The sequence below is a fragment of the Leopardus geoffroyi genome, chromosome X (genome assembly GCF_018350155.1).
Source record: "Leopardus geoffroyi isolate Oge1 chromosome X, O.geoffroyi_Oge1_pat1.0, whole genome shotgun sequence".
NCBI lineage: Eukaryota > Metazoa > Chordata > Mammalia > Carnivora > Felidae > Leopardus > Leopardus geoffroyi.
The window spans coordinates 125618611-125646554 of record NC_059343.1 but is presented as its reverse complement, the minus strand read 5'-3'; the positions used below and the strand labels follow the sequence as shown (position 1 = coordinate 125646554).

The window sequence follows — 27944 nt, the reverse complement described above, 5'->3', positions numbered from 1 at the left end:
TAAATAAAGAAAATACTTTTTGGGAGCTTGTTTGAAAATGAAAGATACATTTGGGGCAAAATAAACAGTTGCTTTTTTAAATGTAGAGACTTGCACTTATTTGTGAGATAGCAGAAAGTGGACATCGGAAAGACAAAGACTGAAGATATGGTAGAAATGGGACATTTCATAGGACAGAGTAGAAATATGAAGTTATAATGTATGAAGGAGAATTTGGAGAGAATAGAGCATAAGTGCAGAAATATAAGAGTGACATACTTGTAACAAAGTGCATAAAAGAGAAGGGTTTGAAGAAGAGATGAGAGTGTATACAATTGTGGAGAGAATGAAGCAGACTACATATTAACAGAGGAGGGGATTGTGGAATGAGGTAGTTGGAGAGATGGATGAGGATGATGAGATGTGGATGGGTAAAAATCCATAAGAAAATGAAGAGCAAATGAGGGGCAGAAGAGGAAATCAACACATGGAGATTGAAGAGAAAGAATAGAGAACAAATGAAGAGAACAGGATAATGGGGAAAGTGAATAATAAAAGAAAATAGAATCGAATATAGGTTTGAGTTTTGGAGGCATGATAGAAAAAAAGAAGAAAAGACAGGGAAAGATGGGAATGTTGAAATAAGAAGATAGAAATATGATGAAATATGAAGATTGAGGAGGGCAGCAGATGAAATAGACCAAAGGATTAGTCACCAGAAAATAAAGTTAGATGAATGGGAAGAAGATGACCATTAATTCATTCATCCCAGTCTGAACTGAACAAGAAAGTGGAGTTTGATAAAATAGGAATCTATGTGTAATGCCTGTGTGTTTATTCTGAAGTATAGAATAAAGGAAGTATAGCAGTTCAGAAGCATAAGGCCATTGGTTACCTTACATAGTAAATGATTCACCTTGGACCCAGGAGGATGGGTCTGGAGGGAGACCTATGTTCAAAACTGAAAATAGTAAAGCTTGGCTCTATGGCTCCACAATTTATTCATCTAGTGACCTTTTGCAAGACACAAACTATCTGCTTTCTCATTCTGATGATAATGTAGCTGCTGCCTGTCTTGCAGACATATGAAAAGTGTAAATTAGATAAGGGTAAAAGAACACTTATAATTTTTCAGGAAGTGTTATTCTACATTATTATTATTATTGTTATTGTTATCATTATTATTTTGACCCTTGGAAATCTTATCCCAATTCTATGGAAAACTACAGAGGGTCAGCTTTAGAAAATCTCACCAAAGATTTCATAGTTATGTAACTAGGGCAGTTTAGAATGAAACCTTCATCTTGAGACCTCAGGACAACCATAAAAATGCAGGTCAAAGCACATTACCTGCTGCTTGCTTCAGCAGCACACATACTAAAATTAAAACAGTACAGAGAAGACAAACAGAGCCCAGATCAGGATGATACATACGTTTGTGAAGTATTTTCCATTTTTTAGACATAGATATATAGGATATTTCATTTCTATTAATGACATTTATTGAGGCAGATATGGATAAACATGTTCATTGTATTGTTCTTTATACCTATTATGTGTAAATGTTGCATAATATATAATGCAGTAAAAGCAAGTTCTACTGATTATTTGAGTAGGAGGGACAAGTACCTATTGAATTTAACTAGATTTATTCCCATTGACCTGAATCATGCATTCAACACATTTATGAGTACTTATTATGTTTAAGGCTTTGAGACATGTGCTGAGCTACAAAGATAAATAAGACACATCTCATGCTCATAATGACCTTACAGTCTAGTAATTAAAGCAGACATTGTGTACAGATAACTGCAAAATAATGTAAAAGCCCTTAAACCAAAGGAGGTGTGAAATGTGATAGAATCATAGGGTGAGGAATATCCAAAATCATGTGGAGGCATCAAGGAAAGTTGTAAAAAGGAGCCAATTAATCCTGTGTCTTGAATCTTGAAGGAGGTATAGGTAACTATCAAACAGGTGAGAGATGAGGTGAGCTATAGGAGGGTATTCCAGGCAAAGGCAATAGCATGTATAAAGATAGGTACTAATGAATTGACATCATGCATCAGAAAATCCATGTCTTTCTTTAGAACTTTCATTTATTTATTCATCCAAAATTACTTCTAGGAGGCTTAATGAGACTCAAACAATATTCTGGGCACTAGGGATAAAGTGGTAAGCAAAAATAGATGAGGTCTCTGCCCTCATATAACTTACATTCTAGTGGGTGAAACAATTAAACCATAATGATAACAGAATAAGTGCTGTGATCAGGGAAGTACAGAATGCTATGGAAACATTTAGCAGGGACAATGAAGTGAGTCTGTGGGGAATATCTACAATGAATTTTAGAGGAAATCACTTTTAAACTGAGACTTAAAAGATATGTAGAAATAAATTAGACTAAAAGATAGGGAGGGAATGTTCCAGAGACAGTATGGCCGGTATGAAGTCCAGGAGAATGAGGTGGGGGAAGTAGTAATGATACACTAAAGAAGTGAAAAGAAATTCAGTATGACTGGACCATAGAGTAATGTGCAGAGTATTGGAGTGGAGAGTATGAGCTACATTGGCATAAAAATAATAGGAGGCCATTAAAGAGTTTATTGCAAGGGAATGGCACAGATTTGCATTTTAGACACATCAGTCTGGGAACAATGATGGAAGGTAGATGGGAAGAAGGCAAGGATGAAGATAAGCTATACATATGAGCTATAATACTCTAACAATAATATTAATAACAACTATTTTGTGTTGAACACATACTATGTTCCACTTTATGTAAAATATCTGTAATATTCACAAAAACTGTTCAATATAGGCATTATTATCCCTATTGAACTGATCCAGTAAGTGAAGCTTGAAAAATAAAAATGACTTGCCCAAGATGATGCACTTATTAGGCAAATGCAGGTCTGTCTCAAGCTATTGCTTTTTGCACTAAAAAGGTTTTGAAGAAGAATATAGATATACAACATTTAGCATTGGTGGTATTTGGTACCTGATTGGAAGTTGGTGAGGGTCAGGATGTTGTATGAGTGCTACTAACGAGTAAAGAAGTCTCCCTGGATAATGAAAGTACTAAGGGTTAGAAAAAATAATAATCCAAGTATTAACATTCCTATTGAATGTGGAGAAATAAATAAGTTTTTGGAAAATGGCAATGATAAGGAGGGGTAGTGGTAAATATAGCCAAATAGCATACCTATTTGGAAGGATTTCTGCATAATAGATGAGGGATAATAATCTGAAAGTGATACAGAATATATTCATCCTGTACTTATACGGAAGCATTATTGATTTTTTTTAAAAATGGAGTAGCATAATCAGATCATTTGTGTTACAATTTGCTCAACTCAAAAATGTACAATAGTTTAAGCCTGATGGAAGTGTATTTCTTGTTCCTTAAATTCTAAATTCTAAATTCTAAATTCTAAATTATAAAGCAGGTGTTCCTCATTGGCAAGTGGCTCATTCCTAAGTAGTGTTTCAGGGACCCAAGCTCCTTTCATCTGGTGTCTCTGCCATATTCAATACATGGTTTCCAAGACCACTGTGCTTCTCTGTATCAAGTAAGTAGAAGATGAAAAAGCATTCAGGAGTGTATGTGGGTAGTGTTTAAAATCTGGGTCTTGAGTGGCATACTTATTTCTACTGATAGTTCTTTGGCTAGAGTGAGGTCGCATGGACATGCCTAACTGCAAGGGAGGCTGAGAAAAGCAACACTGCTATGTTCCCAAGTAAAAGTGAGAATGGATTTGGTGAATGGCTGAAGTTCTCTGCCAATTCCAGAGGGGTTTTTTTTATTATTATTAAAATGTAAGGTTGCACTCTGGAGAATCAGTTGGAAGCAGGGATACCAGTTAGTTGACCATTTTGTAATCCAGGAAAGACTATTCAGGGATGAAGCAAAGGCAGCAAAAAGTAAGAGTGGAGAAGAAAGTAGAGGCTTTCAAAAGAACTTGGTGTCCAACTAGATATGGGGTAATGAGGAAGAAGGAATATTGAGAATGTCCCTTACATATTTTCTCTGGATACTGAGAAGATTGTGGTGCTATTATTTTATTTTTAAAAAGCAATGTAGAAGAAGCAGCAGATATTTTATAGAGAGGAAAGTGTGTTTAGAGAATCTACACTTATTTAAGATTTTCTATATGCCAGGTGATGTGTTAGGTGCTTCACACATATTTATCTCATTTCTCATGGCAGTGATTGTGCATTGTGCAATGTATGCAACATTGTGATTAAGAAGGTAGGTTCTGCATTAAGACTACTTCTGGTCCTTCATCTGTAAAATATAGTGAATCATAACAATGCCTGTCTCATAAGGCTATTGTGTGGAGTAAATACGATATAAGCCTTATGAATTGCTTGATATATCCTGGCACATGTCCACTTTGGAGGTTTTTATTTTCATAATCCCCACTTTTTTTATTAGTAAACTGAACTGAGCCGAAGTCATACCACTAGTAAGTGGCAGAACTTGTACAGAAACCCAAGTCACTTTTAGGTTAAAGCAAACACTTTTCCCTTTACTACATCCCACCACTTCCTCTAAGAAGGGAACGTAGGGGATATAAAGTTTAAGTATAATGAGTCTGAGGTGGACATGACAAGCTGCAGTTGGAAATTCAGCTCTGAAGCTCAGAACTTTGACACAATGAAATTTTATAAAATTGAATACGTTGCACAAAGTATATTTTTGTGTTAAGCTACACAGTAATAGTATCTCACATTTAGCTGAAAATTAAAGAAAATAAGAACTCACTTCTCCATAATGTATCATTGACAAGAAAGGAGCATTTTTTGAAGCAATTAAAAGAGGCTTACTGTCATATTCAGAGCTTCGTGGCTTCCTTTATTCTTTGATTGTATGATTGGGTCAGTTTTGCTTATTTACTTGGGATGTTCCAAAGACAGATTATTTCAAAGATAAATTGTGAAAATGTCAACAGTAAAGCTAGTCTCTTCCTAGTTTAGATGCAAATAACTTGCACAGGAGTCTTTATTATAGAGATTGCCTCTGAAATGGTCAGGAACCAGGGAGGGCATTTGGGTCACATTGTTAGCTGTATAGGATTTAATGTAATCAAATCAACTAGGCACTGATAGCTTTGTTTCACAGTTCTTTTTTGTAATGGATTTTGCTCTAGGGGATTCCACCTGTAGTTCCTCTTTCATTAAACTAGAAACTGAGTCACAGAACCCCAGTTAGTAAGCCTCACTCTAATGAACAGAAGTAAGAGCATAGAAGATGTAGAGTGATTCATTATGGGCTCTGAGAAAGCTTACAATGAGGTGAGAAGCAAGTAATAGTACAAGTCCCCAGTTACACATACACAAAATTATGCTGTGTATTCTATATGGTGATATCAACCCCTACCCTTGAAGAGCTCATATCCTAGCAGGAAAGATAGGACACATCATTCACTGTACTATCAGGCATAATGGAATTTTCACAAAAAGCCAACAATGAAGTGCTGTGAACTAAAAAGTACAGGTTTCATTATGAATTGGAAGCATGGGTCCAGATATGAAAGGGCTTTATAGGAGAACTGGCATTGAGCTGGAAGGAAGAAAGGAAGAATGTATTCCCAAGTGGTCAGATTCAAGAGGAAAATCAGGGTCTTGAAATAACAAGAATTGCCTTTACTCTCAAAGGCAAGAAGCTGATCTCCAGACAGATTGAGTCTGTTTAAAAAACTCATTCTAACACAAGGGTGGGACTGATTCACAGATCACCAGAAGATTCTCTGTAGTTCTAAAGAACCAAGCCATTTTATTTTACTTTATTTTATTTTATTTTATTATTTTATTTTATTTTATTTTATTTATTTTATTATTTTATTTTATTATTTTTTATTGCATTTCATTTCATTTTATTATTTTATTTTATTTTATTTTATTTTTTATTTTTTTTATTTTTTTTTTAAATTTTTTTTTTTTCAACGTTTATTTATTTTTGGGACAGAGAGAGACAGAGCATGAACGGGGGAGGGGCAGAGAGAGAGGGAGACACAGAATCGGAAACAGGCTCCAGGCTCTGAGCCATCAGCCCAGAGCCTGACGCGGGGCTCGAACTCACGGACCGCGAGATCGTGACCTGGCTGAAGTTGGACGCTTAACCGACTGCGCCACCCAGGCGCCCCTATTATTTTATTTTAGATGCTACTCCTAGATAGAGTGAAGACTGCATGTTATAGTGAAATAAACTTTAGAGTAGGAATTAAGACTCTGGGTAAGAGTCCCAACTTTGGCCCACATCAGCATGTAACCATAGACAAAGCATTTCTCCTCTGTGGGCCGCAGTTTCTTTTGGGAAACAGGGTTGAAAAGAATTACTCTGTCTTGCAGAAATATTTATTAAGTCAAGAATTTATTGCCTATCTCTTATGGGCCAACAACCATAGTAGGGCTAGGATTACTTACAATGATAGAGTCTCTTCTCTTAAGTTACTCACAGGCCTGTTCAGAAGACAGACACATAAACAGATCATGATAATTTTATGTTCTGTTAAAAATGATTAAAGAAAACACCTTAGGTAATAATAACAAACTTTATTTCACTTCATGAAGTAGACAGTCTCCTACTGCAAAATTGGAAAATGTGGCAGAAGATAGAAAGCTTTCATATGATAAAGAATAAAGAACTAGGAAGAGAAAAATAGAAAATATCTGATTGGGTGAGACCACATAGTCAACCTTGTTTGGGATAAAAAAGGCCCAGAGTTGGCTTGGCATTTGGGGCTTGGCTGAGTGGCTATACAGTGTTTCTGGCCAAGTAGAATATTTACAGGAACACAAAAGTTATCTAAGTTTCAGCTTGTTGACATGGCACCCCAAACAGAAGGAGCTCCATCTTGGACCTAGAAACTCATTTCAACAGTGCTAAGGACTGAGGTGTTTGCCCAAAGTGCTCTGTGATTTCTGTGAGCTAGAGAATTCTCTATGCCTATAGCACACATAAAAAGCATCATGGAAGAGGTAATATTTAAGCAAAGACTTGAAGGAAATTTGTTGCACATATCAAAGGAAATGGCATTTCAGGCTTAAAAAATGTGTGCAAAAACAGAAACATGAGAGCTTTGTTTGCTGAAATCACACATGTCTACAGATATATGGAGAGTGGGGAAAAGTGTGAAAGTCAGAAAATGAGTCTGGAGCTACACGTCTGAAGTAATTGTTAAAATTTAGATGTGTTCCCTATAAAGGCTAAATGCACTGCTAAACTGGTGGTCTTCTATTTAGGAGGCCCAAGGTACTAAATTTACATTAGGAGGCCCAATGTACTAAAGACTTTTGCCTATAGCACAAGGATTTAATGGTAAGCCTGCAGACAACTGGCATTCTTATGACTAATATGCTGCTTGGTTTGGGTGTTTGGTGGTGGTTTATTTGAAATGGCTCATCTTCTACTGATAATAGCTAGTAATGACTTACTATTTTTTTCTTTTGCATCATAAATCTCACACCCTGCCCTTTACTCCATGGTCATAGAAAGAGCCTACCTAGCACCTCAACCACTTCTGAAGTGTTTTCTACTCTTTGGTTTGTAGAAAGAATATTCCTCAGAATTCAAAACAGATTATTCCATTTCTAAAAAGCCCAGGTGACATACTGTCTACAGACTGAACTCCAAAGGCCTTTGTGCCCTACTAAATTTGTTTCTCCTTCCTTTATTACTCTTAATGTGTTGACAGTCTCACTGAACAATGAGTGCATATACTCAATAAAATTTAGATCTTTAACTTTTAGGACTTCAGTTTGTTCAGAAACTTCTTTTCTCTAGAATTTTTTCCTACATTATGCCTCCGCTTTAAAAAATTAGTATTCTATATGCAAAAATCTAGAAATAATTTAATGGTTTTCTGTGAGGCAGTTGTTAAGAGCTGGGTGATTCATTTTGACTCATATTCATTTTATAATTTTTAAATCTTTTTAATTGTATGACATGCATATTTTGAGGTGTACAGATGTTATGTGTATAGCTCCACAATGTTCTAGGTAAGGAATGTGTTCTAGATGTTGAGGTAGTATAAGGGTAAAGAAATGGGTAAGCAGCTTAGTAAAGTGAGAGAAGACCAGAGCCTCATTTTCCAGGAGGATCACTTTCCCTGAGCCAAAGGCAAATGGGCACTAAGAACATAAATGCAGTAGCTTCTGAGTTGGAATTTTTTCTAGTTGGGTTAATGCATGGCATACATTCCCATGTAAAAGCAAATGACTTACATGTGGTATTCAGTCTAGTTCAGGAGATAAGACATATGTACCAAAAAAAAATCCTAAAAATGCAAAGCACTATATAATAAATATAAAACAAACGTTGACTATTGGGTCAATGCTATAATAGAAAAATAATCAGCAAATAGCATAGTAAGAATAATCTCTGGTATATGTGCTCATTTTGAAAATGTACTTAGATAATTCCAATGGGATGAGATAACACACCAAATAACCAAGTCACAAATTTGTCTCAGTTCCAAAGCAGTAAAAAAGAAACTATTTACTCAGTGGCTTTAAGTCAATAATGAGATGGCATAGCTTAATCATTGGCGTAAACATTTTCAAACTACCATATTCAGCCCATTGTTTACCTCCTTATTTCATGCACCCCTACCACTTTGAGATTCTGATATACATACCTTCTACCAGAGGTAAATTAAAAAAAAATAATGTTTATTTTTGAGAGAGAGAGAGAGACAGACAGACAGACAGACAGGCAGAGAGTGAGGGAGACAGAATCAGAAGCAGTCTCCAGGCTCCAAGCTGTCAGCACAGAGCCTGGCACGGGGCTCAAACCCACAAACCATAAGATCATGACCTGAGCTGCAGTTGGATGCTTATCTGACTGAGCCACCCAGGCACCTCAGAGGTAAAATTTATATTACCCATGGGTAGTGCATACCATAGGAAATAGATGAGATACTGAGAATCACTGGTGTTAGGATTCAGTGTAAAAGACATTAATCTAGTTATTGTACTCTGAATCTCAGTGCTTAGATATCTTGTCTCCCTACATAATACTATCCAGTTTTAGAGCTTTAATTGGCATTTGTAAAATATAAGCTAACAAGGCACAGAGACCTGGAATAACTTGCACATAGCTACTAAGAGGTAGAGTGGGTTGTAAATCTTATAAATCTGGATTTGGTATCTATACTCTTAAAGGCTATACTATAATGCCTCTCTTGCATTTTTAATTTCATAAGAGCTCTTTTTGAAGTATTGTTTATGAATGATAAAATTTATGTTGTAAGTGTACAATTCAATTATTCTTAGTAAATTTACAGAGTTGTACAACTATAACCACAAACTAGATTTAGAACATTTCCATCACCTCTAAAACTGTCTCCAAAACTTTGCAGTCACCATACATTTTCAACCTCAGCCCCAGGCAATCACTAATCTACTTCCTGTCTCTATAGATGTGCCATTCTGGGACACTTAATATGAATGGAAAGATACAGTATGTGACTTTTTGTGCTTGCTACTTTCACTTGGCATAATACACTTGAGAGTCACCCGTTCTGTTGTCCTTATTACTTTTCATTGATGACTAATATTCTTTTGTGCAAATACACCACATTTTCATCATTCATTATTTGATAGGTGTTTTTACCTTTTGGTTCTCATAAATAATTCTGCTATGACCAGGTCTTTCTGTGGACACATATTTTCATTTCTATTCAATAATGGAGAATTAGAGTGGAACCACAGACTTTTAGACAATATATGTTTAACTTTTTAAGAAACTGCCAAAATGTTTTCCAAAGAATGCTTTAGTGTTATACATTTCCACCAGGGATTTATGAGGTTCCATTTTTTCCAAATTATTGAAAACACTTGATATTTTCAGTCTCTTTTATTTTAGCCATTCTAATACACATTTAGCAATATCTCATTGTGATTTTAATTTGCATTCCCCTAATGACAGATGATGTTGAATATCTTTTTATGTCCTTATTGACACAATATTTTTATTAAATATATATTTAAATATCTTTCTTATTTTCAAATTGGGCTGTTTTCTTCTCATTTTTAAGTTGTAAGAGTCAGTTATATGTTCTTAATACAGGTTATTTATCAAGATATGATTTACAAATATATTCACCCACTTTATGGCTGTCTTTATTTTCTTAATGGTGTCTTTATAAGAGAAAAAGGTTTAAATTTTGATGAAGTCCATTTTATCATACTTTTAATTTTAATTAAAAAAATATTTTTTTTACATTTATTTATTTTTGAGAGACAGAGACAGAACACAAGCAGGGGAAGGGAAGAGAGAGAGAGGGAGACACAGAATTTGAGGCAGGCTCCAGGCTCTGAGCTGTCAGCACAGAGCCCGACATGGGGCTCAAAGTCACAAACTGTGAGATCATGACCTGAGCCAAAGTTGCGTGCTTAACTGACTGAGCCACCCAGGTGCCCCAATTTTTAAAATATTTATTTATTTATTTATTTATTTATTTATTCATTCATTCATTCATTCATTCATTCATTTAAATTTTAGTTAACATACAGTGCAATATTGGTTTCAGGAATAGAATTCAGTCATTTGTCATTTACATACAACACCCAGGGCTCATCACAAGTGCCCTCCTTAATACCCTTCACCCGTCTAGCCCATCTCCAACCCACCTCCCTCCATTAACCGTCAATGTGTCCTCTATCATTAAGAGTCTCTTGTCGTTTGTTTCCCTCTCTTCTCTTCCCCCTACTTCCTATATATTTATCTGTTTTGTTTCTTAAATTCCACATATGAGTGAAATCATATGGTATTTGTCTTTCTCTGACTGACATATTTTGCTTACCATAATACCCTCTAGTTCTATCCACGTTATTACACATGGCAAATTTTCATTCTTTTTGATGGCTGAGTAATATTCCAGTGTGTGTGTGTGTGTGTGTGTGTGTGTGTGTGTATACATATATATATATATATATATATATATATACATACATATATATATATATATATATATATATATATATATATATATACCTATATATGTATATACACATATATACATACACCACATCTTCTTCATCCATTTGTCAGTTGATGGACATTTGGGCTCTCTCCATGGTTTGGTTATTGTTGATAATGCTGCTATAAACATTGGGGTGCATGTACCCCTTCAAATCTGTATTTTTGTATCCTTTGAGTAAATACCCAATAGTGCAATTGCTGGACCATAGGGTAATTCTAACAATAGTGCAATTGCTAGATCATAGGGTAGTTCTAATTTTAGTTTTTTGAGGAACCCTTTTTTTATATAGCTCACACTTTTGGTGTTCTAAGAAATCTTTGACTCAAGTTTACAAAGATTTTCTACTATAGTTTTTTAGAAGCTTCAGCTCTTCAATTTTGTTCTATGTTCCATTGGAGTTGATTTTTGCTTATGATATAAGGTAAGAATCTTTGTTCATTTTTTTCTGCACGTAGATATCAAATTCTCCCGGCACCTTTTATTAAAAAAGCTATTTTTTGTGCATTGAATTGCCTTGGACCTTGGTCAACGTCAGTTGACCACAAATGTGGAAGTTCATTTCTGCACTTTCTATTCTTTTCCTTTGATCTATATTGTCTGTCTTTAGACCAAACCCATGCTGTATTGATTACTGTAGCTTATTGGTATGCTTTGCAATTGGGAAGTGAAAATATTCACAGTTATTTTCTTTTTAAATACATTTTGCCTATTCTAGATCCTTTGTATTCCTGTGTAACTTTTAGGATCAGTTTGCTACTTTTACAAAAAGAAAAGCTTTTGAGATTTTGATAAGGAATATGTTGAATCTATGATCAATTTGGAGAGAATCTTAATGATGTTAGGACATCTATAAACATAGAATATCTAAAACCTACTATTTGCAATTAAAGACAGTCTTGCTTCTTGCTTTCCATTTTTTATGTTTTTAACTTTTTTTGCTTGCCTAAATTTTTAAACAGCTTTACTGAAATATGATTCACATGTCATATAATTTACCCTTTTAAAGTATACAACTAAATATTCTCCAGTATATTTACAGAGCTGTGCAGCCATCACTAATATATAATTTCAGAATACTTTAGTTGCTCTTAAAAAGAACCGCCAAAGCGATTAGCAGTCACTTCCCATTGCTTTCCTTCTTAGACTGGTTAAAATCTTCGGGAAAATGTTTAATAAGAGTGGAAATCATTGTCTTGTAAATGATCTTAGGAAGAAATAGACTTTCATCATAAAGTATGGTTCTAGATGTAGATTTTTCACAAATGTTCTTTATCAATTGAGAAAATTCCCTTTTGTTTCTAGCTTTTTGAGAGTTTTGGGTCATGAATGGGTGCTGAATTGCATCATCCTTCTGTCTCCCTTCAAGTTATTCTTTACAGAGCTGCTAGAATAATACTAAAATGTTAGATCAAATCACCATTCTACTCAAAATCATGCAATACTTCCACATTTCATTTAAGGTGAAAACCAAAATATCTTAAGGAGGGCGTTATACTATATAGTCCATTTCCCATAGTTTCCTCTTTAAATTTATCTTTTATTAATCTTCCCTCTTCATCTGTCCACTATAGCCACAATGGTCTAGTTGCTATTCCTTAAATACACTGGGAAAACTTCAACCTCAAGGCCTTTGCATTTGTTACCCCCTCTATTTCGAATCTTCTTCTTCAAATTTTCTACAAGGCTCATTCTCATTTCCTTCAGATCATTGCTCAAATACTCAGTGAGGTATTCCCTGAACACCCTATTGAAAATTACAATCCTTCCCCAATACTATCTATTCACATACTATATTTCTTCCTGAGGCATATTATGTTTTAATATACTATGTATGTATGTATGTATGTATGTATGTATCTATCTATCTATCTATACATACTTTATATTTTTTTGTTTTCCCTCTACTCAAATGTAAGCTCTAAGAGGGCAGCACTCTTGGTATGTTTACTAATGTACTTACATTGCTTAGAATAATACCTGGCACATAGTAGGTGATCAAAAAATATTTGATGACTACATCAAAGAATCCAGAAACTTTTAGTCAGCTCTAGGACAGGCTTGTTGGGTGATTTGGGCAATTTCCTTCCCTTCTGTTTCATCATAAGTGAAACATCTGAAGGGATAATACTGGATGTTTTCAGTAAGGCTCTTTCTGCTCTGAAATTCTAGGAAAGAGGCTATATGCCCAGTTAAGATAATAAGTTGAGATATTATGCTATTAAGGAATCAAACTAAGACTATTCAGGGGTGCCTGGGAGGCTCAGTCAGTTGAGCATCCAACTCTTGATTTCAGCTCAGGTCATGTCCCAGGGTCGTGGGATAAAGCCCCACATCGGGATCCATGTTCAGCATGGAGCCTGATTAAGATTTTCTCTCTCCCTCTGCCCCTTTCCTCTTCTTGTGAGCTGTCTCTCTCTCTCTCTCTCTTAAATTAAAAAAAAATGCTATTTTGCCTGGAATGCTAAAAATGCCTAAACCCTGTCTGCCCAGTGTACACCTCGTCTCTACAAGATCACCATAGAAATATATGGTTTTAGGAGAGAAAACTCATTCATTAATTAATTCACCAATGGATATGTATTGAATATCTACAATGTGCTAGGTAATGTGCTAGGCTCCTGGAGCACATGAAAGAGAAAACAAAACAAAAATCCATAACCTTATAGTAAGGAGAAAAAATGATGATAAATAGAAAAAATAAATTATATGGCATGTTATATGTTAGGTGTTATGGGTAAAGAAAGAGCATGGTAAGGTTTACTAACCACAGTGTAATAGTAAACTGAATGGAGGTCAGGGTGGGCCTAATTTAGAAGATAATTAAACAAAGACTTGAAAGAGGTATGAGGGTATAGCAAGTGCAAAGACCATGATGTATGGGAGCCTGGCATGTTGAAAGAGAAGCAAGGAAGCCATTGTGACTAGAACAAAGTGAACAAGGGAGGGAATTATAGGACATAAGCTGAAGAGAAACAGAAGACAAAGTCATATGGGGTAACTGGGTGGCTCAGTTGGTTAAGCATCTGACTCTTAATTTTGGCTCAGGTCATGATATCATGGGTCAGTCTCCTTGCACTGACAATGCAGAGCCTGCTTGGGATTTTCTCTCTCTCTCTCTCTCTTTCTGTCCCTCCTGTGTGTGCTCTCTCTCTCTCTCTCTCTCTCAAAATACATAAATAAACTTAAAAAAAAAGAAAAAAGAAGAAGACAAGGTCATACAAGACCCTATAAGCCATGGCAAGGACTTTGGATTTTAGTCTATACAAGATGAGGAAACATTAGAAGGCTATCGTGCAGAGAATATACTGTAAGGGCAAAAGGTTACAGGAAAGAGACTAGCTAGGAGGCCATGGAAGTAACAAAACTTTAACTTTTTACTGTGGTGGAATAAAAACCAACTGTTGAGCAGCAAAAGGTAGGGACAAGGGAGCCAGAATGCTGCAAAGCAGTGAAATGAGGGCAGTAATGTAGGGTTTTGTGTGTGCGTGTGCGTGTGCACATATGAATGCACACGTGTAGGGCTAAAAGAGCTTCCTTTCTATCTGTATCTTTCACTCCCAAAGAAAGGCATTTCCTGGACTTCCTCTTACAGGAATTTCTGTCTTGTTTTTGCATAGGAATCAAAGCAAGCTAAACCTTGGAGTGGAACTGAATCCCTATGATCTGAATGTCACATTTTGAGGGGTCTCTAACCTTTCTTGAAAAGAAAGACTAAAGACTATTTGCTATACAGTAGATCTTTAGGACTTCTTCAACTTGAAAAACTGAACCTGAGTACCCTTTCACTAAAATTTCCTCATTCCCTCCCTACCACCATTCTACTCTGCTTCTATGAGTTTAACTATTTTAGATTCCACGTATGAGTGAGATCATATAGTATTTGTCTTTCTCTGTCTCGTTTATTTCACTTAGCATAATGTCCTCTAGGTTCATCAATGTGGTTCAAAATGGCAGTATTTCTTTCTTTTGTTAAGGCTGAATAATATTCCATTGTATGTATATACATTTTCTTATCACTTGTTGATGGACACTTAGATTGCTTCCATGTCTTGGCTATTGTGGATAATGCTGTAATGAACATGGGAGTGAAGATATCTGTTTGCAATCCTGATTTCAGTAACTTTGGATATATATTTCCAAAAGTGAGATTTCTTGATCTTATGGTAATTGTATTTTTAATTTTTTGAAGAACCTTCATCATACTGCTTTCCATAGTGACTGCACCAATTTACATTCCCACTAGCAGTGCACAAGGGTTGCCTTTTCTCCACATCCTCATCAACACTTGTTATCTCTTGTCTTTTTCGATAATAGCCTATCCAACAGGTGTGAGGGGGTATTTCATTGTGGTTTTCATTTACATTTCTCTGACGATTAGTGATGTGGAGTACCTTTTTACATAACTGTGTCCATTTGTATGTCTTGGGAGCAATGTCTATTCAGGTCCTTTTCTCAATAAACAATACTGTATTGTTTACTTAAAAATTTGCCAGGTGGACAGGTCTTATGTTAAGGGTTCTAGTCACACAAAATAATAATAATAATAATAATAATAATAATAATAATAATAACAATAATAATATGGAAGGAAACTTTTGGAGGGGATGGATATTTTTATGGCATAGACTGTAGTGATTAGTATATTAGCTTGGATATTGCCAGGGTGCTTTCTGCTGCAGAAAATCTTGAAAAGGTCTTGAAAGTTGTAGCAAAGTAAAGAGAAGGAAGAAGGGAACACAGTATAACATGGGATGTCAGAGAGCATTAGGGTGTGTTTAAGAACCAATGAAAGGAGCACAGCATAATCTGGGTTGTGAAGTACTCTGCCCTCACCAACATCTGCTTTCTCCTCCCTCTCTGCTATGTGCCTAGGTAGGATGTGCAAGAAGTGTATGGAAAGGAAGATAGAAATGTTATGAATCAGTTCCACTCCTAATCAGAAATCAGATGCCCTTTGCATCTTGCTTTTTAATCTATTTGTTGTGGTCTTATTTGCCATGTCCTCAGGACTGCTGGGTAGACATAAAGTAATTTCCCCTTGACATTACTCACAAAAGACAGTGTCTTGGAAATACTAATATAAGTGGAAAGAAGGAACACAATTTTCTTTATTAAACCGTCATGGAATATTTTAAGTATCCAACACAAGGAACAGGTTTCACAGTGAAATATTTTTTTTCTGTGTGTCAGATCCTTTGAATTATGAAACTTCCTTTATGCCTTGAGAATAAAGAGTGGATTGGTGGAATATTGCAGCCTGACTTGAAAATTAAGCCTTTGTCCAAGACACATGAAAAATTTTATAAATATTAAAGGGATTAGTTAGATCTTCAAGGATACTTGCCATCTAGATTCAACCTCTTACTGTTTTGTTGGGAGAACTAAAAATAAGAGATGGATAAGTACTTGTTGAAGAGTGTACACTTGGTTTTTACCTTTTAGTCTAGAATTCTTGCTAACATACACATGAACATGTTTTAGTTATCCTGCTCTAAGCAATATCTAGTATTGCTCCTCTGAACATTTGTGAAGTGTTACATATTCATCAGGTTTAACAATTAGGATTGGAAATGCTGTCCAGTTGGTCACCTAGAGCTCTAAAAGGATGGCATAGATTGAATCCAGTATAACCAGGAAACACACAGATTAGCTAGAAATAACTCATCAAAGCTAGGCTCCAAAGAATTCTGACTTTATGCTCTGCACGTCTCATTTCTACATGGAAGGCTACTACCTAGGCCAAGGAAAGTTAAGGCTCAAAATTCTATAAAGAGTCTTTCAGGGGTCCCTGGGTGGCTCAAGTTGGTTGAGCATCCAACTTCAGTTTGGGTCATGATCTTATGGTTTGTGAGTTTAGGCCCACATCAGGCTCTGTGCTGGTAGTGGAAAGCCTGCTTGGGATTCTCTCTACCTCTCTCTACACCCCTCACTTGCTGACACATGCTCTTTCTCTCAAAATAAATACATAAACTTAAAAAAAGAGCCTTTCGGGTTTTCCATGAAGAGTATCATATAATCTGCAAAGAGTGAAAGTTTGATTTCTTTGCCAATTCATATGCCTTTTATTTCTTTTTGTTTTCTGATTGCTGAGGCTAGGGCTTCTAGTACTATGTTGAACAACAGTAGTGAGTGTGTGAGTGACAAACATCCTTTGTCATGTTCCTGACTTTAGGGGGAAATCTCTCAGTTTTTCCCCTTTGAGAATAGTAGCTGTGGGTCTTTCATATATGGCCTTTATAATGTTGGGGAATGTTCATTCCACCCCTAATATCTTGAGAGTTTTTATCAAGAAAGAATGCTATATTTTGTCAAATGCTTTTTATACATCTATTGAGAGGATCATATGGTTTTTACCCTTTCTTTTATTAATGTGGTGTGCCACATTGATTGGTTTGCAAATATTGAACCAGCCCTGCAGCCCACAAATAAATCCCACTTGATTATGGTGAATAATTCTTTTAATGTACTGTTGAATCTGATTTTCTAGTATTTTATTGAGAATTTTTATATCCATGTTCATCAGGGATATTGGTCTTTAGTTTTCCTTTTACATGGGGTCTTTGTCTGGTTTTGGAATCAAGGTAATGCTGGTTTCGTAGAATGAGTTTGGAAGTTTTCCTTCTATTTCTGGTTTTTAGAACAATTTGAGAAGAAAAGGCATTAACTCTTTAAATGTCTGGTAGAATTCCCCTGGAAAGCCATCTGGTCCAGGATTCTTAATTGTTGGGAGATTTTTTATTACTGATTTAATTTCTTTGCTGGCTATGGGCCTGTTCAAATTTTCTATTTCTCCTGATTCAGCTTTGATAGTGTGTGAGTTTCTAAGAATTTGTCCACTTCTAGATTCTAGTTTATTGGCAAGAAATCAGAGGAGAAATCTTAGAATAGATTATTTATGCAGAATAATGCAGGAGAATGAATATGTGGGCATTGCAAATCATACCCCATTCAGATTTTCATTGAGGAATCCATGCAGTGTCTTTCACATGTTGTTCCTATTAAGGAACATGAGGTCTTTATGGGGCACCTGGGTGGCTCAGTCGGTTAAGCATCTGACTTTGGCTCAGGTCATGATCTCAGCTCAGGTCATGATCTCACGGCTTGTAAGTCGAGCCCCATGTTGGGCTCTGTGCCAACAGCTCAGAGCCTGGAGCCTGCTTTAGATTCTGTGTCTCCCTCTCTCTGTCTACCCCTCCCCACCTATGCTCTGTCTCTCTCTGTCTCTCAAAAATAAATAAACATTAAAAAAAATGTAAAAAAAAATAAAGCATGAGGTCTTTAGACTTAACCTCTGAGGTTTTTGGTGTCCTCCATTACCTTCATATTTTGTTTTCCTGACCAGTTTTGTGTGTGTGTGTGTGTGTGTGCATGCGTGTGTGTGCACAAGCACATGCAGTATATGTTCTCCAAGAGGCATCTCCATCAAGAAAGTTATAGCAGTTGCTGTGAGCAGCAGAGACATCTTTTGTACCTGTTCATTATCAAGATAAAGATATTCATCTCTCCTTCCCAGTGTAGTCTTTACATTGGTTAACTCACTCTATAGCCTGCTGATTAGAATTATTTAATAAATAATTAAACTGCTATCAAAGAGTGAATAAGTCAGAATCTTGTGTTTTAAGCCTTCTTTGAGAGGGAGGGTTGGCTGAGGGAACTCAGCTAAGGCAGATAAGTTATATGTGTTTTTCTTTTTCTTTCTTTTTTTTTTTTAATTTTTTTTTTCAACGTTTATTTATTTTTGGGACAGAGAGAGACAGAGTATGAACGGGGGAGGGGCAGAGAGAGAGGGAGACACAGAATCGGAAACAGGCTCCAGGCTCCGAGCCATCAGCCCAGAGCCTGACGCGGGGCTCGAACTCACGGACTGCGAGATCGTGACCTGGCTGAAGTCGGACGCTTAACCGACTGCGCCACCCAGGCGCCCCAATATGTGTTTTTCTAAAGGTGGTAAGGTGGGATTCAAATCTGATTTAAAAATCTGAATACTGAATGCTGCTTTGAGTTGCTGTTTGGTTCAATTAATTCATCCCTTGTGTTCATAAAGACTTCGATCTCAGTGAACCTAAATAAATGAAATCCCATTATTCTTAGGGGCACCCCATTGCTGGTGAGTGGGAACTCAGCTCTGTGATTAATACTGTTCATTTTTGCTTAATCTAATTTTCTTTTCTCCTTTATGTTAGATTAACAATTCATGCTGAGTGCCCCATGCATTTGGAAGATTTTCCTATGGATGTACATGCCTGCCCACTGAAGTTTGGAAGCTGTACGTATTGTTTTTCAGTTTCTGTTTACCTGTTCTTCTGAAAGGAAACTGAGTATTTCCTATTCTGTCCCCTAGTAGTTTCTAAAGCTGAAACCTTTAACCCAGACCAGTATGGGAATGAGGAAAGGGAGTGGTGTTCAATAGTAGTAACTAATCAGGAGGAGGAGACTTAGCTTTTAATAGAGTTTTCTTTCTAGATAGCAAATATTATCTCACTATTTCAGATTCATTTTTATCATTAGATTGAAACATTAACATCTGTTTCCTAAATTGTCCAGAAGATAGAGCAAGACAGAGCTAATATATTGTAATGGGCACTGAGTGATGTATGTAAGTGATAAATCATTATATTGTACACCTGAAACTAATGTTACACTGAATATAAACTAACTGGAATTTAAATACATACTTGAGAATGAATGAGTAAATAAATTAATAATAAACAAACAAACAAAATTGGAGTATAGTAGCCACTTCCTAAGGACAAGATATCCAAAAGGAAATGTGTTTATATTTTTGAAATGCCTTTTCTACCTGCATCTTATATAGTTCTATCTAATTCTCTACAGTAAATGATAGATAGAAAGAGAGAAAGAAAATCTGGAGATTTTCTCATTTTTAGAGTATTGCCTTTACCAGTAACTGCAAATCTGACAGAGAAATGAGTAGATACATAGCCCATTTTTAAATAAATTAGAAAAATTAAAATTGAATAGAATTTGAGTGAGTGTAATTCTAAGAATTTCAGAGTAAGTTTCATATAGGGAGTCATCTGAGCAATATATCAAGGTCTGTGTTGATTGTGTCTAAATTAAATTTAACTCTGTATTTTAAAGTAGAAAGAGCATTTGAGAAGACCCAAGTAATTACATGTGACATATTTTTTCAATCATTGTCAAATACTTATAGATTGTCTCTTTTGTGCCAGGCTCTATTGTAAGAGTTTGGAAAACATCCATAAATAAAGCAAAGACCCTGTCTTTGTGGAGCTTATTTTATAGAGGAGAGAGTGATGGTGGAAGATAAAATAAAAAATGGATTAAAAAGTTAAGTATAAAGTATGTTGTAAATTGAAAATAACCATGGGAAGACCTAAAATTTTTGCAGAATAAGGGGAATTAGTCATGTCTAGGTGGAAGATAGGTGTTGCCACTGAAATTTAAAGTAGGGATTCAGCATAGGCCTCTTTGAAAAAGTGAGCAGAGATTTTAAGAAGGTAAAAGCATTAACAGTGCAGATATTAGAGGAAACTGTGCTCTAGGTAGAGAGAACAACCCGGGATAAGACCCTGAGTCAGAAAAGTATCTGACTTCTTCAAGGAAGATTGAAGTGTTCAGTATAGTATATAGATACAGTAAAGGGGAAAGCACTAGGAGAGTATGAGATCAAAGAAGAAGACAGATCATCTAGAGTCTTTTAGGACATTAAAGGGCATTGAATTTTACTGAGAGAAAATGAAGAGTGATTGGGATATTTTGAACAAAATGATTATATTATCTGACTTATGTTTTAATAATTGTGGATACTCTGTTAAAATATAAGTTGGGAAGAATAGAAGAAGGAAATCCAGTTAAAAGTTTATTGCAATAATTCAGATGATAAATAATAATGGCTCATGAATAACTAGAAAACCTAGAACTGTAGAAGCAATGAGGATTGAAAGACAAAAATTCTGGAGAAAAGGTAGAACCTCTCATAAATGAATTTGTGACCTGCAGCTTATTCATTCTTTATGGTACCTGTCTATTCTAGCCATTGATTGAAGCTTAGAATTCATGTTTGGCCCTAGGCATAGGGCTGATGCTAGATGATAGGGAAAAAAAAGCAATTGTTTAATTGGCACACAGAGCTAAAGTGATAAAAATAGAGATCTAGAAGGTCTCAAATTCTTGGCGGATGTCCCTGTCAATACAATTGCTGAATTTTCTAAATATGCATAAATCATAAGGCCAAATAAAAATATGAAAACCTCTGAAATGTAAAGCTGGCTTTCCTACAGTCTCCCAATGCTATAAAAAAAGAAGGCATGCTAGGCTATCAGTTTACAACCCCAGAGAAGCTATGTCCTAGTTACAAGGGAACAGCAGGGACATACACCAAGTTTAACCAAAACTATAACCCAACTCAGTCTCTTATAGGATTAAGGTAATATTTATCCTAAACTATCTGCTTAGAAAAGGAAAAAATGAAGCCTCTCTGGTATAAGTTAACATCATCTGAAAACTAAACAATTTTATTATATAGTGTCTGGAATTCAATAAAAAAAATCATTAGGCATACCAATAGACAGGACTATATGACCTAAAACCAAGATTTTAAAACAAAACAAAAAATAAATAAAGGGGGAGGGGGAATATAGAATAGGTCAACAGGTGACCCAGATATCAGAGTTTATAGACAAGGACTTTTAAAAACTATGCTAAAAAACAAAAACTATGGTTAATATGTTCGAGGAAAAGGAGAAAAGATGAATATAAGAGATAAAAGAGACAAAACAGAATTTCAGCAGAAAATTGGAATCTATAAAGAAGAACAGATTAGAAATTACTTATGGAAAAGTACATATGCAAAATTCAGAATTCAATGGATAGATTTAACAAGCAGAAGACAGGATTGGAGAATTTAAAAATGGATAAACAGAAAATAGCAAAACTGAAGCACAGGGACACAAAAATACAGAAAAGAGTAAGAAACATGGGACACAGTAAAATACATTGTAATGTGTAATTTTGCGGAAGAAAAATGGAGAGAAAGGAGCAAAAGCAATAATTACATTCAGGCCAAACATTTTTAAAGTTATCAATCTAAACATTCAAGAAGTTGGTAAGCACTAAGGAGGACAAATACAGGGAAGACACTGATTCTAAAATTTATATAGAAATGTAAAAGTGTAAAAAATAGCTAGGCAATCTTGAAGAAGAAGAATAAAGCTAGAGAACTTACAATCAAATCAAATCTAATACCAGATATCAAGACTTATTTTAAAATTTTAAAACTACCTGTATATTCTAAAGCTGTAGGTATTATTATTGGAATGATAGACAAATAGACTAATGGGACATAACAGAAGTCCAAAAGCAGAAAGAAAGGGAGAAGGAAAGGGAGGCTGATAGGGAGGGAAGGAAGGAAAGAGAGAGAAAGAAATCTTGACTTTTATCTCTCATCATGCACAAAAATAAATTTCAGATGGAATGTAGATATAATGTGAAAAGGTGAAAGGTAAAACAATAATTTTTTAGAAGAAAATATAAGAGAGTATTTTCATGATCTTTGAAGAAGTAGAGATTACTTAAATGGGACATAAAATATCGCTGATCACAAAGGTAAAAGAGGATGAATTAGAATATATTAAAAATTAATACATTCTATCAAAAGACAATGGTAAAAAGGCCAGTCACAAGGTGAGAGAAAATATGTGTATTGCATATACATGACAAATGACTCAAATCCATAATTATTTTTTTTATTTTTTAACTTGTTTTATTTTTTATTTTTTAAAATTTACATCCAAATTAGTGTATAGTGCAACAATGATTTCAGGAGTAGATTCCTTAGTGCCCCTTACCCATTTAGCCCATCCCCCCTCCCACAACCCCTCCAGTAACCCTCAGTTTGTTCTCCATATTTATGAGTCTCTTCTGTTTTGTCCCCCTCCCTGTTTTCATATTATTTTTGTTTCTCCTCCATTATGTTCATCTGTTTTGTAGTCAGAAACCTCAATAGAAAAAAAAGTGTTGAATAGGCACCTTGTAGAACACTTTCCCAATCACACACACATATAAAATGATCCACTATATTAGTCATCAGGGAAATACAAATTAAAATCCAGAGGATACCATTCTACACCCACTAGAATAACTAAAATGAAAAAAAGAAGGTTGTAAATGTTTTATGAATAACATATAGTGTATAAAATTTTTAGGAATTTCAACTTTTCTTCCTTAATCCCAAATGTTGGTGAGGATATGGAACACAACTATACTCTCATGCACTGTTAAGAGGAATGTAAATTTGTACAAAATTTTTGGGAAATTGGTGGTTTCTACTAGTACTAAACATATACATATCATAGAACCTGGCATTTCTAGTCCTGAGTATATTTTTAAACATAAATCAGTATTTATATCTACCAAAAAGCATACAATGAGTGTTCATAGCAGAGCTATTTTAGTTGCTCCAAGCTGAAAACTACTCTAATATCTATCAGAACAGATACAAAATCTATGATATATTCACACAATAAAATACTGTACAATGACAGATATATTACACTCAACAACATGGATGAGGTTATAGATTTAATTCTGAGCAAAAGCCGGACACATAAATGTATTATAGTGCACGATTCCATTTATATCATATACAATATCAGGCAGAATTAATCTGTGGTATTAGAAGTCCTTAATATATGGGGCGCCTGGGTGGCTCAGTCGTTTGGGCCTCCATCTTCAGCTCAGGTCATGATCTCCCAGTTTTTGTGGGTTCAAGCCCCGCTTGGGCTCTGTGCTAACAGCTCAGAGCTGGAGCCTGCTTTGGATTCTGTGTCTTTTTCTCTGCCCCTCAACTCACACTCTTTCTCCATCTGTCCCTCAAAAAATGAATAAACAGTAAAACAAAATTAAGAAGTCCTTAATATTTTATCTAACATTGCTATTGATAATATACCCAAACTTCTAACATATTAAACTATGGGATTCAGGAATAGGAGTTGGAATTCCTAAAAATCTTACACATTAAATGTTATTCATAAAATATTTCCAACCTTCTTTATGTTCCTTAGTCATTAGTATGAATATCCAAATTTTTTTTTGAATAAATAAGAAATGTAAGTTTAGAAGTAGTAGCAAAGACCAGTAGTGTATAAAAGATAGTCAAAACCTGGAAAATACCAGCAAATCTTATTATATACTGTTTGAATAACAAGATTTTCTTTATTTCTTAGCAAGGTAAGCAGCACTACACAGAATCAAAAGTCAAAATTACCAGTTTAAGGGTTTACTTTGCTTCTGAAACTTATTCTTGAAATTACACCCACAGAGTTTGTATATTTTATACTATGCATATAATATAGACTTATTAACGTATAATTTGTAAGAAAGACTCACCATTACCAGAATACAGGGCCACAAACATATATATACAATAAGCAAAATCAACTGATAAGATCAACATATACTCCTGTACTGATATGTGGAAATTTCATAATCTTTTACTCAATGTGCCAGCATTTCCTGCTCTTGCTTTTAACTTGACATTAGTAGATTCCTTCAAATCAGTAATATCTGTATGTCCATTGTTAAGCTTAAATTCTTACAGGAGAATTATATTACTTTTTCTATTTTGCTCATTTCAACTATTTTTATCAGTATTTGATATTCAGAAAGTATATAAATTTTCCAATAAATGCCAGGAAGGAATTCCCACATAGAAACAATAGTCAGGATAGTGGTTACCCATGGTGCAGGCTGTGCTTAAACAGGGACACAAATAGTGCTTCTGGATGCTGATTATATGGAATATAAGTCTGGTGTTCAGAAAAGATGACTGGAGATCTAATTTAGGTATCATTTAAAGCCATAGGCTGGAGGATATCACTAAGGAAATGACTGTACGTAGATAAAAGTGTCAAGAGCTGTATCTTCAGTCACTATAACATTTAAAGACTACAGAGAAGTGGGGCGCCTGGGTGGCGCAGTCGGTTAAGCGTCCGACTTCAGCCAGGTCACGATCTCGCGGTCCGGGAGTTCGAGCCCCGCGTCAGGCTCTGGGCTGATGGCTCAGAGCCTGGAGCCTGTTTCCGATTCTGTGTCTCCCTCTCTCGCTGCCCCTCCCCCGTTCATGCTCTGTCTCTCTCTGTCCCAAAAAAAAAAAATAAAAATAAATAAACGTTGGAAAAAAAAAAGACTACAGAGAAGAGAATAACACAGTAAATATGGAGGAGAAGGCAGGTAAAGTATTAGGAATCTTATTGGAACATATTATCCTGGAATCCAAAGAGAGTGAATCAAGAAGAAAAGAGTAATTTAAATTCTTAAATTAAGTGGGCAGTGGAAATTAGTCTTAAAATAATCTCTAATGAGAACAAAGTGGTGGTTACCAGGGGGGGAAGTAAGGGTGAGGGATGGGTGAAAAAGGGGATAGGGATTAAGGAGTGCATTTGTGATGAGCACCGGGTGATGTATGGAATTACTGAATCACTATATTGTACACCTGAAACTAATGTAACGCTCTATGTTAACTATACTAGAATTTAAATAATGGAAAAAAATACAATGGGAAAAATATCTCTAATGAGGAACAATTCTGGAACGGTAGAGTAAGGTCTTCTGAAAATCTCTTCCATAAAACCAATCAGAACATTGTAAAAATTTTTCAAAATAAACTTTCTCCAAACTCTCTCCAAAGGTTCACAGCCAATATAAGGAGTATTATTCAAGAGAAGTACTTATTCTCAGTAAAATCAGGGAGTCCTATTGCCATCCATTTCTTCCACATTCTGTAGAAGCCTTGAAGATTTTGAAATAACAGAAAGGTCAATCCATCAGGAAGATATAATGATTGTAAAGATATATGTATTTAACCACAGAACCCCAAAATACATGAAGCAAAATTGAAAGAATTGAAAGGAGAAATAGATAATAGTAATAGCTAAAGATTTCACTACTCCACTTTCAACAGATCACTAGAGAAAACATCAACATAGAAGTAAAAGACTTGAACAAAATTATAAACTGACTAGATCTAACATTTATACTGTACCAAACAACATCAAAATACACATTACTCTTAAGAGCACATGGAACATTTATCTGGGGTAGACCATATGTTAGACCATATTAGACCATAAAACAATACTCAATAAGTTTAAAAGTATTAAAACCATACAAAGTGTGTTCAATTGAATGAAATTAGAAATGAAAAACCAGAGAATTTGAGAAATTCACAAATGTGCTGACATATGCACTCCTAAATAGTGTACTCCTTAATAAAGAATGGGTCAAAGAAAACATCACAAGGGATATTAGAAAATAGTTGAAATAAATGAAAATTATGTACCATATACCAAAATTTATGGAATGCATCAGCTAAAGCAATGTTCAGAGGGAAATGTATAACTGTAAAGCATATATTAAAAAGAAGAAAGTAATAATCTGTCTTTCTACTTTAAGAAACTAGAAAAAAGAAGAGCAAACTAAACCCAAAACAAGTAGAAGGAAGAAAATAATAAATGTTGGAGGGCAATTAAATGAAATAGATAATAGAAAAACCATTTAAGAGAATCAAAGAATCTAAAAGTTGGTTCTTTGAGAAGATCAACAAAACTGGTAAACCTTTAGCTAGACTGACCAAGCCAAAAAAAGAAGAATTAAATTACTAAAATTTTAAAGAAAGGAAATTATTACTGACCTTACAGAAATAAACAGGATCATACAGGAATACTATGAGCAACTGTATGCCAACAAATTAGACAGCTGAGATGAAATGGAGAAATTACTAGAAATATACAAATTATTGAAACTGACTAAAGAAGAAATAGAAATTGTTTTTGAACTCATAACAAAGACATTACATTAGTAATATAATAACTTCCCCCCCCAAAACAAAACACAAAACAAACAAACAAAAAACAGGGCTAAATGGTCTCACCATTGAAATATACCAAATATTTAAAGAAGAATTATTACTAAGTCTTCACAAAGTTTTGCAAAATATAGAAGAAGAGGTAACATTTCTTTACTTCTTAAATCAGGTCATTATTACTCTGATTTAAAAAAAAATCACAAGAAAAGGAAAATATTTATTATGAGTATAAATAATAAAATCTTCAACAAAATACTAGCAAACTGAATGAAGCAACTTATAAATGGATTGTACACTATGTTTAAGTGCGATTCATCCTAAGAATATAAAGTTGGCTTAATATCCAAAATTCAATGTAATACACCATATTAGTAGAATAGAGGACAAAAACCACATGATCACCACAATAGATGCAGAAACACATATCCCCCATGCTAGAAATCTAAAATTTGTCCAGTAAGTAGTAGCTATAACTTGTCCTACCATTTCAGATAATTTGAAGTCCTGAGAATTTAAGTATTTGTTTTAGTTATAAACCTATACAATGTCTGTTTCCATTTGGTCTCATATATACCAACCTTAGGCTGTAGTTGTTATGTTCATCAGAATCCTTATATTTTTACTCAATATGCCCAAACTGATTAATTTTTCTCTAAAACCTTTTGTGTTCCCTTTCTTGGTTTATTTAGATTCTGTATTCTGATTGTTACATACTTCTTCAACTTCATCTTATATTGCTCTCTCCTTTACATTGGCCTTCTGCTAGTTCATAGAACAGTGCAGATCTTTCCTACTTAGAAGCCTTTGTACTTGTTTTCTTGGCCTAAAATATTCCCCATCAAGCTCTGGCTCTTTCTCGTTTTTTAGGTTTCAGGTTAAAAACCACTCCCCCAAAGAGGTCTTCTCTGATCACTGTATCTAATGAAACCCCTCCCCAGCTCTGTGCCTTATATGTCTAATATATAATATTTGTTGACTGATCAGTCAAGCATGCAATCGGTCTCTGACAAGATAAGTTCAAAGGGAATGCTTTCTCTTGGTGCCATTGTGGCAGGATTGTTTTTTATTTCCCATTTTCCTGGAGCCTAACACATACCAAGGCTCAAATAACAGAAAGAGAGAATGAA

The 27944-nt window shown here is 35.0% G+C and overlaps 1 protein-coding gene and 1 pseudogene across 1 annotated transcript in view; both read left to right on the top strand.

Annotated features, from left to right (window-relative positions):
• GABRA3 (gamma-aminobutyric acid type A receptor subunit alpha3) overlaps nt 1-27944 on the top strand; it is a 337898-nt gene that overhangs the window by 239969 nt on the left and 69985 nt on the right. Inside the window, exon 6 of the mRNA XM_045471027.1 lies at nt 19154-19236. Coding sequence (XP_045326983.1) covers nt 19154-19236 — 83 coding nt within the window. The remainder of the gene's footprint in view (nt 1-19153; nt 19237-27944) is intronic.
• Nucleotides 1337-1437, top strand: LOC123595530 (annotated as a pseudogene).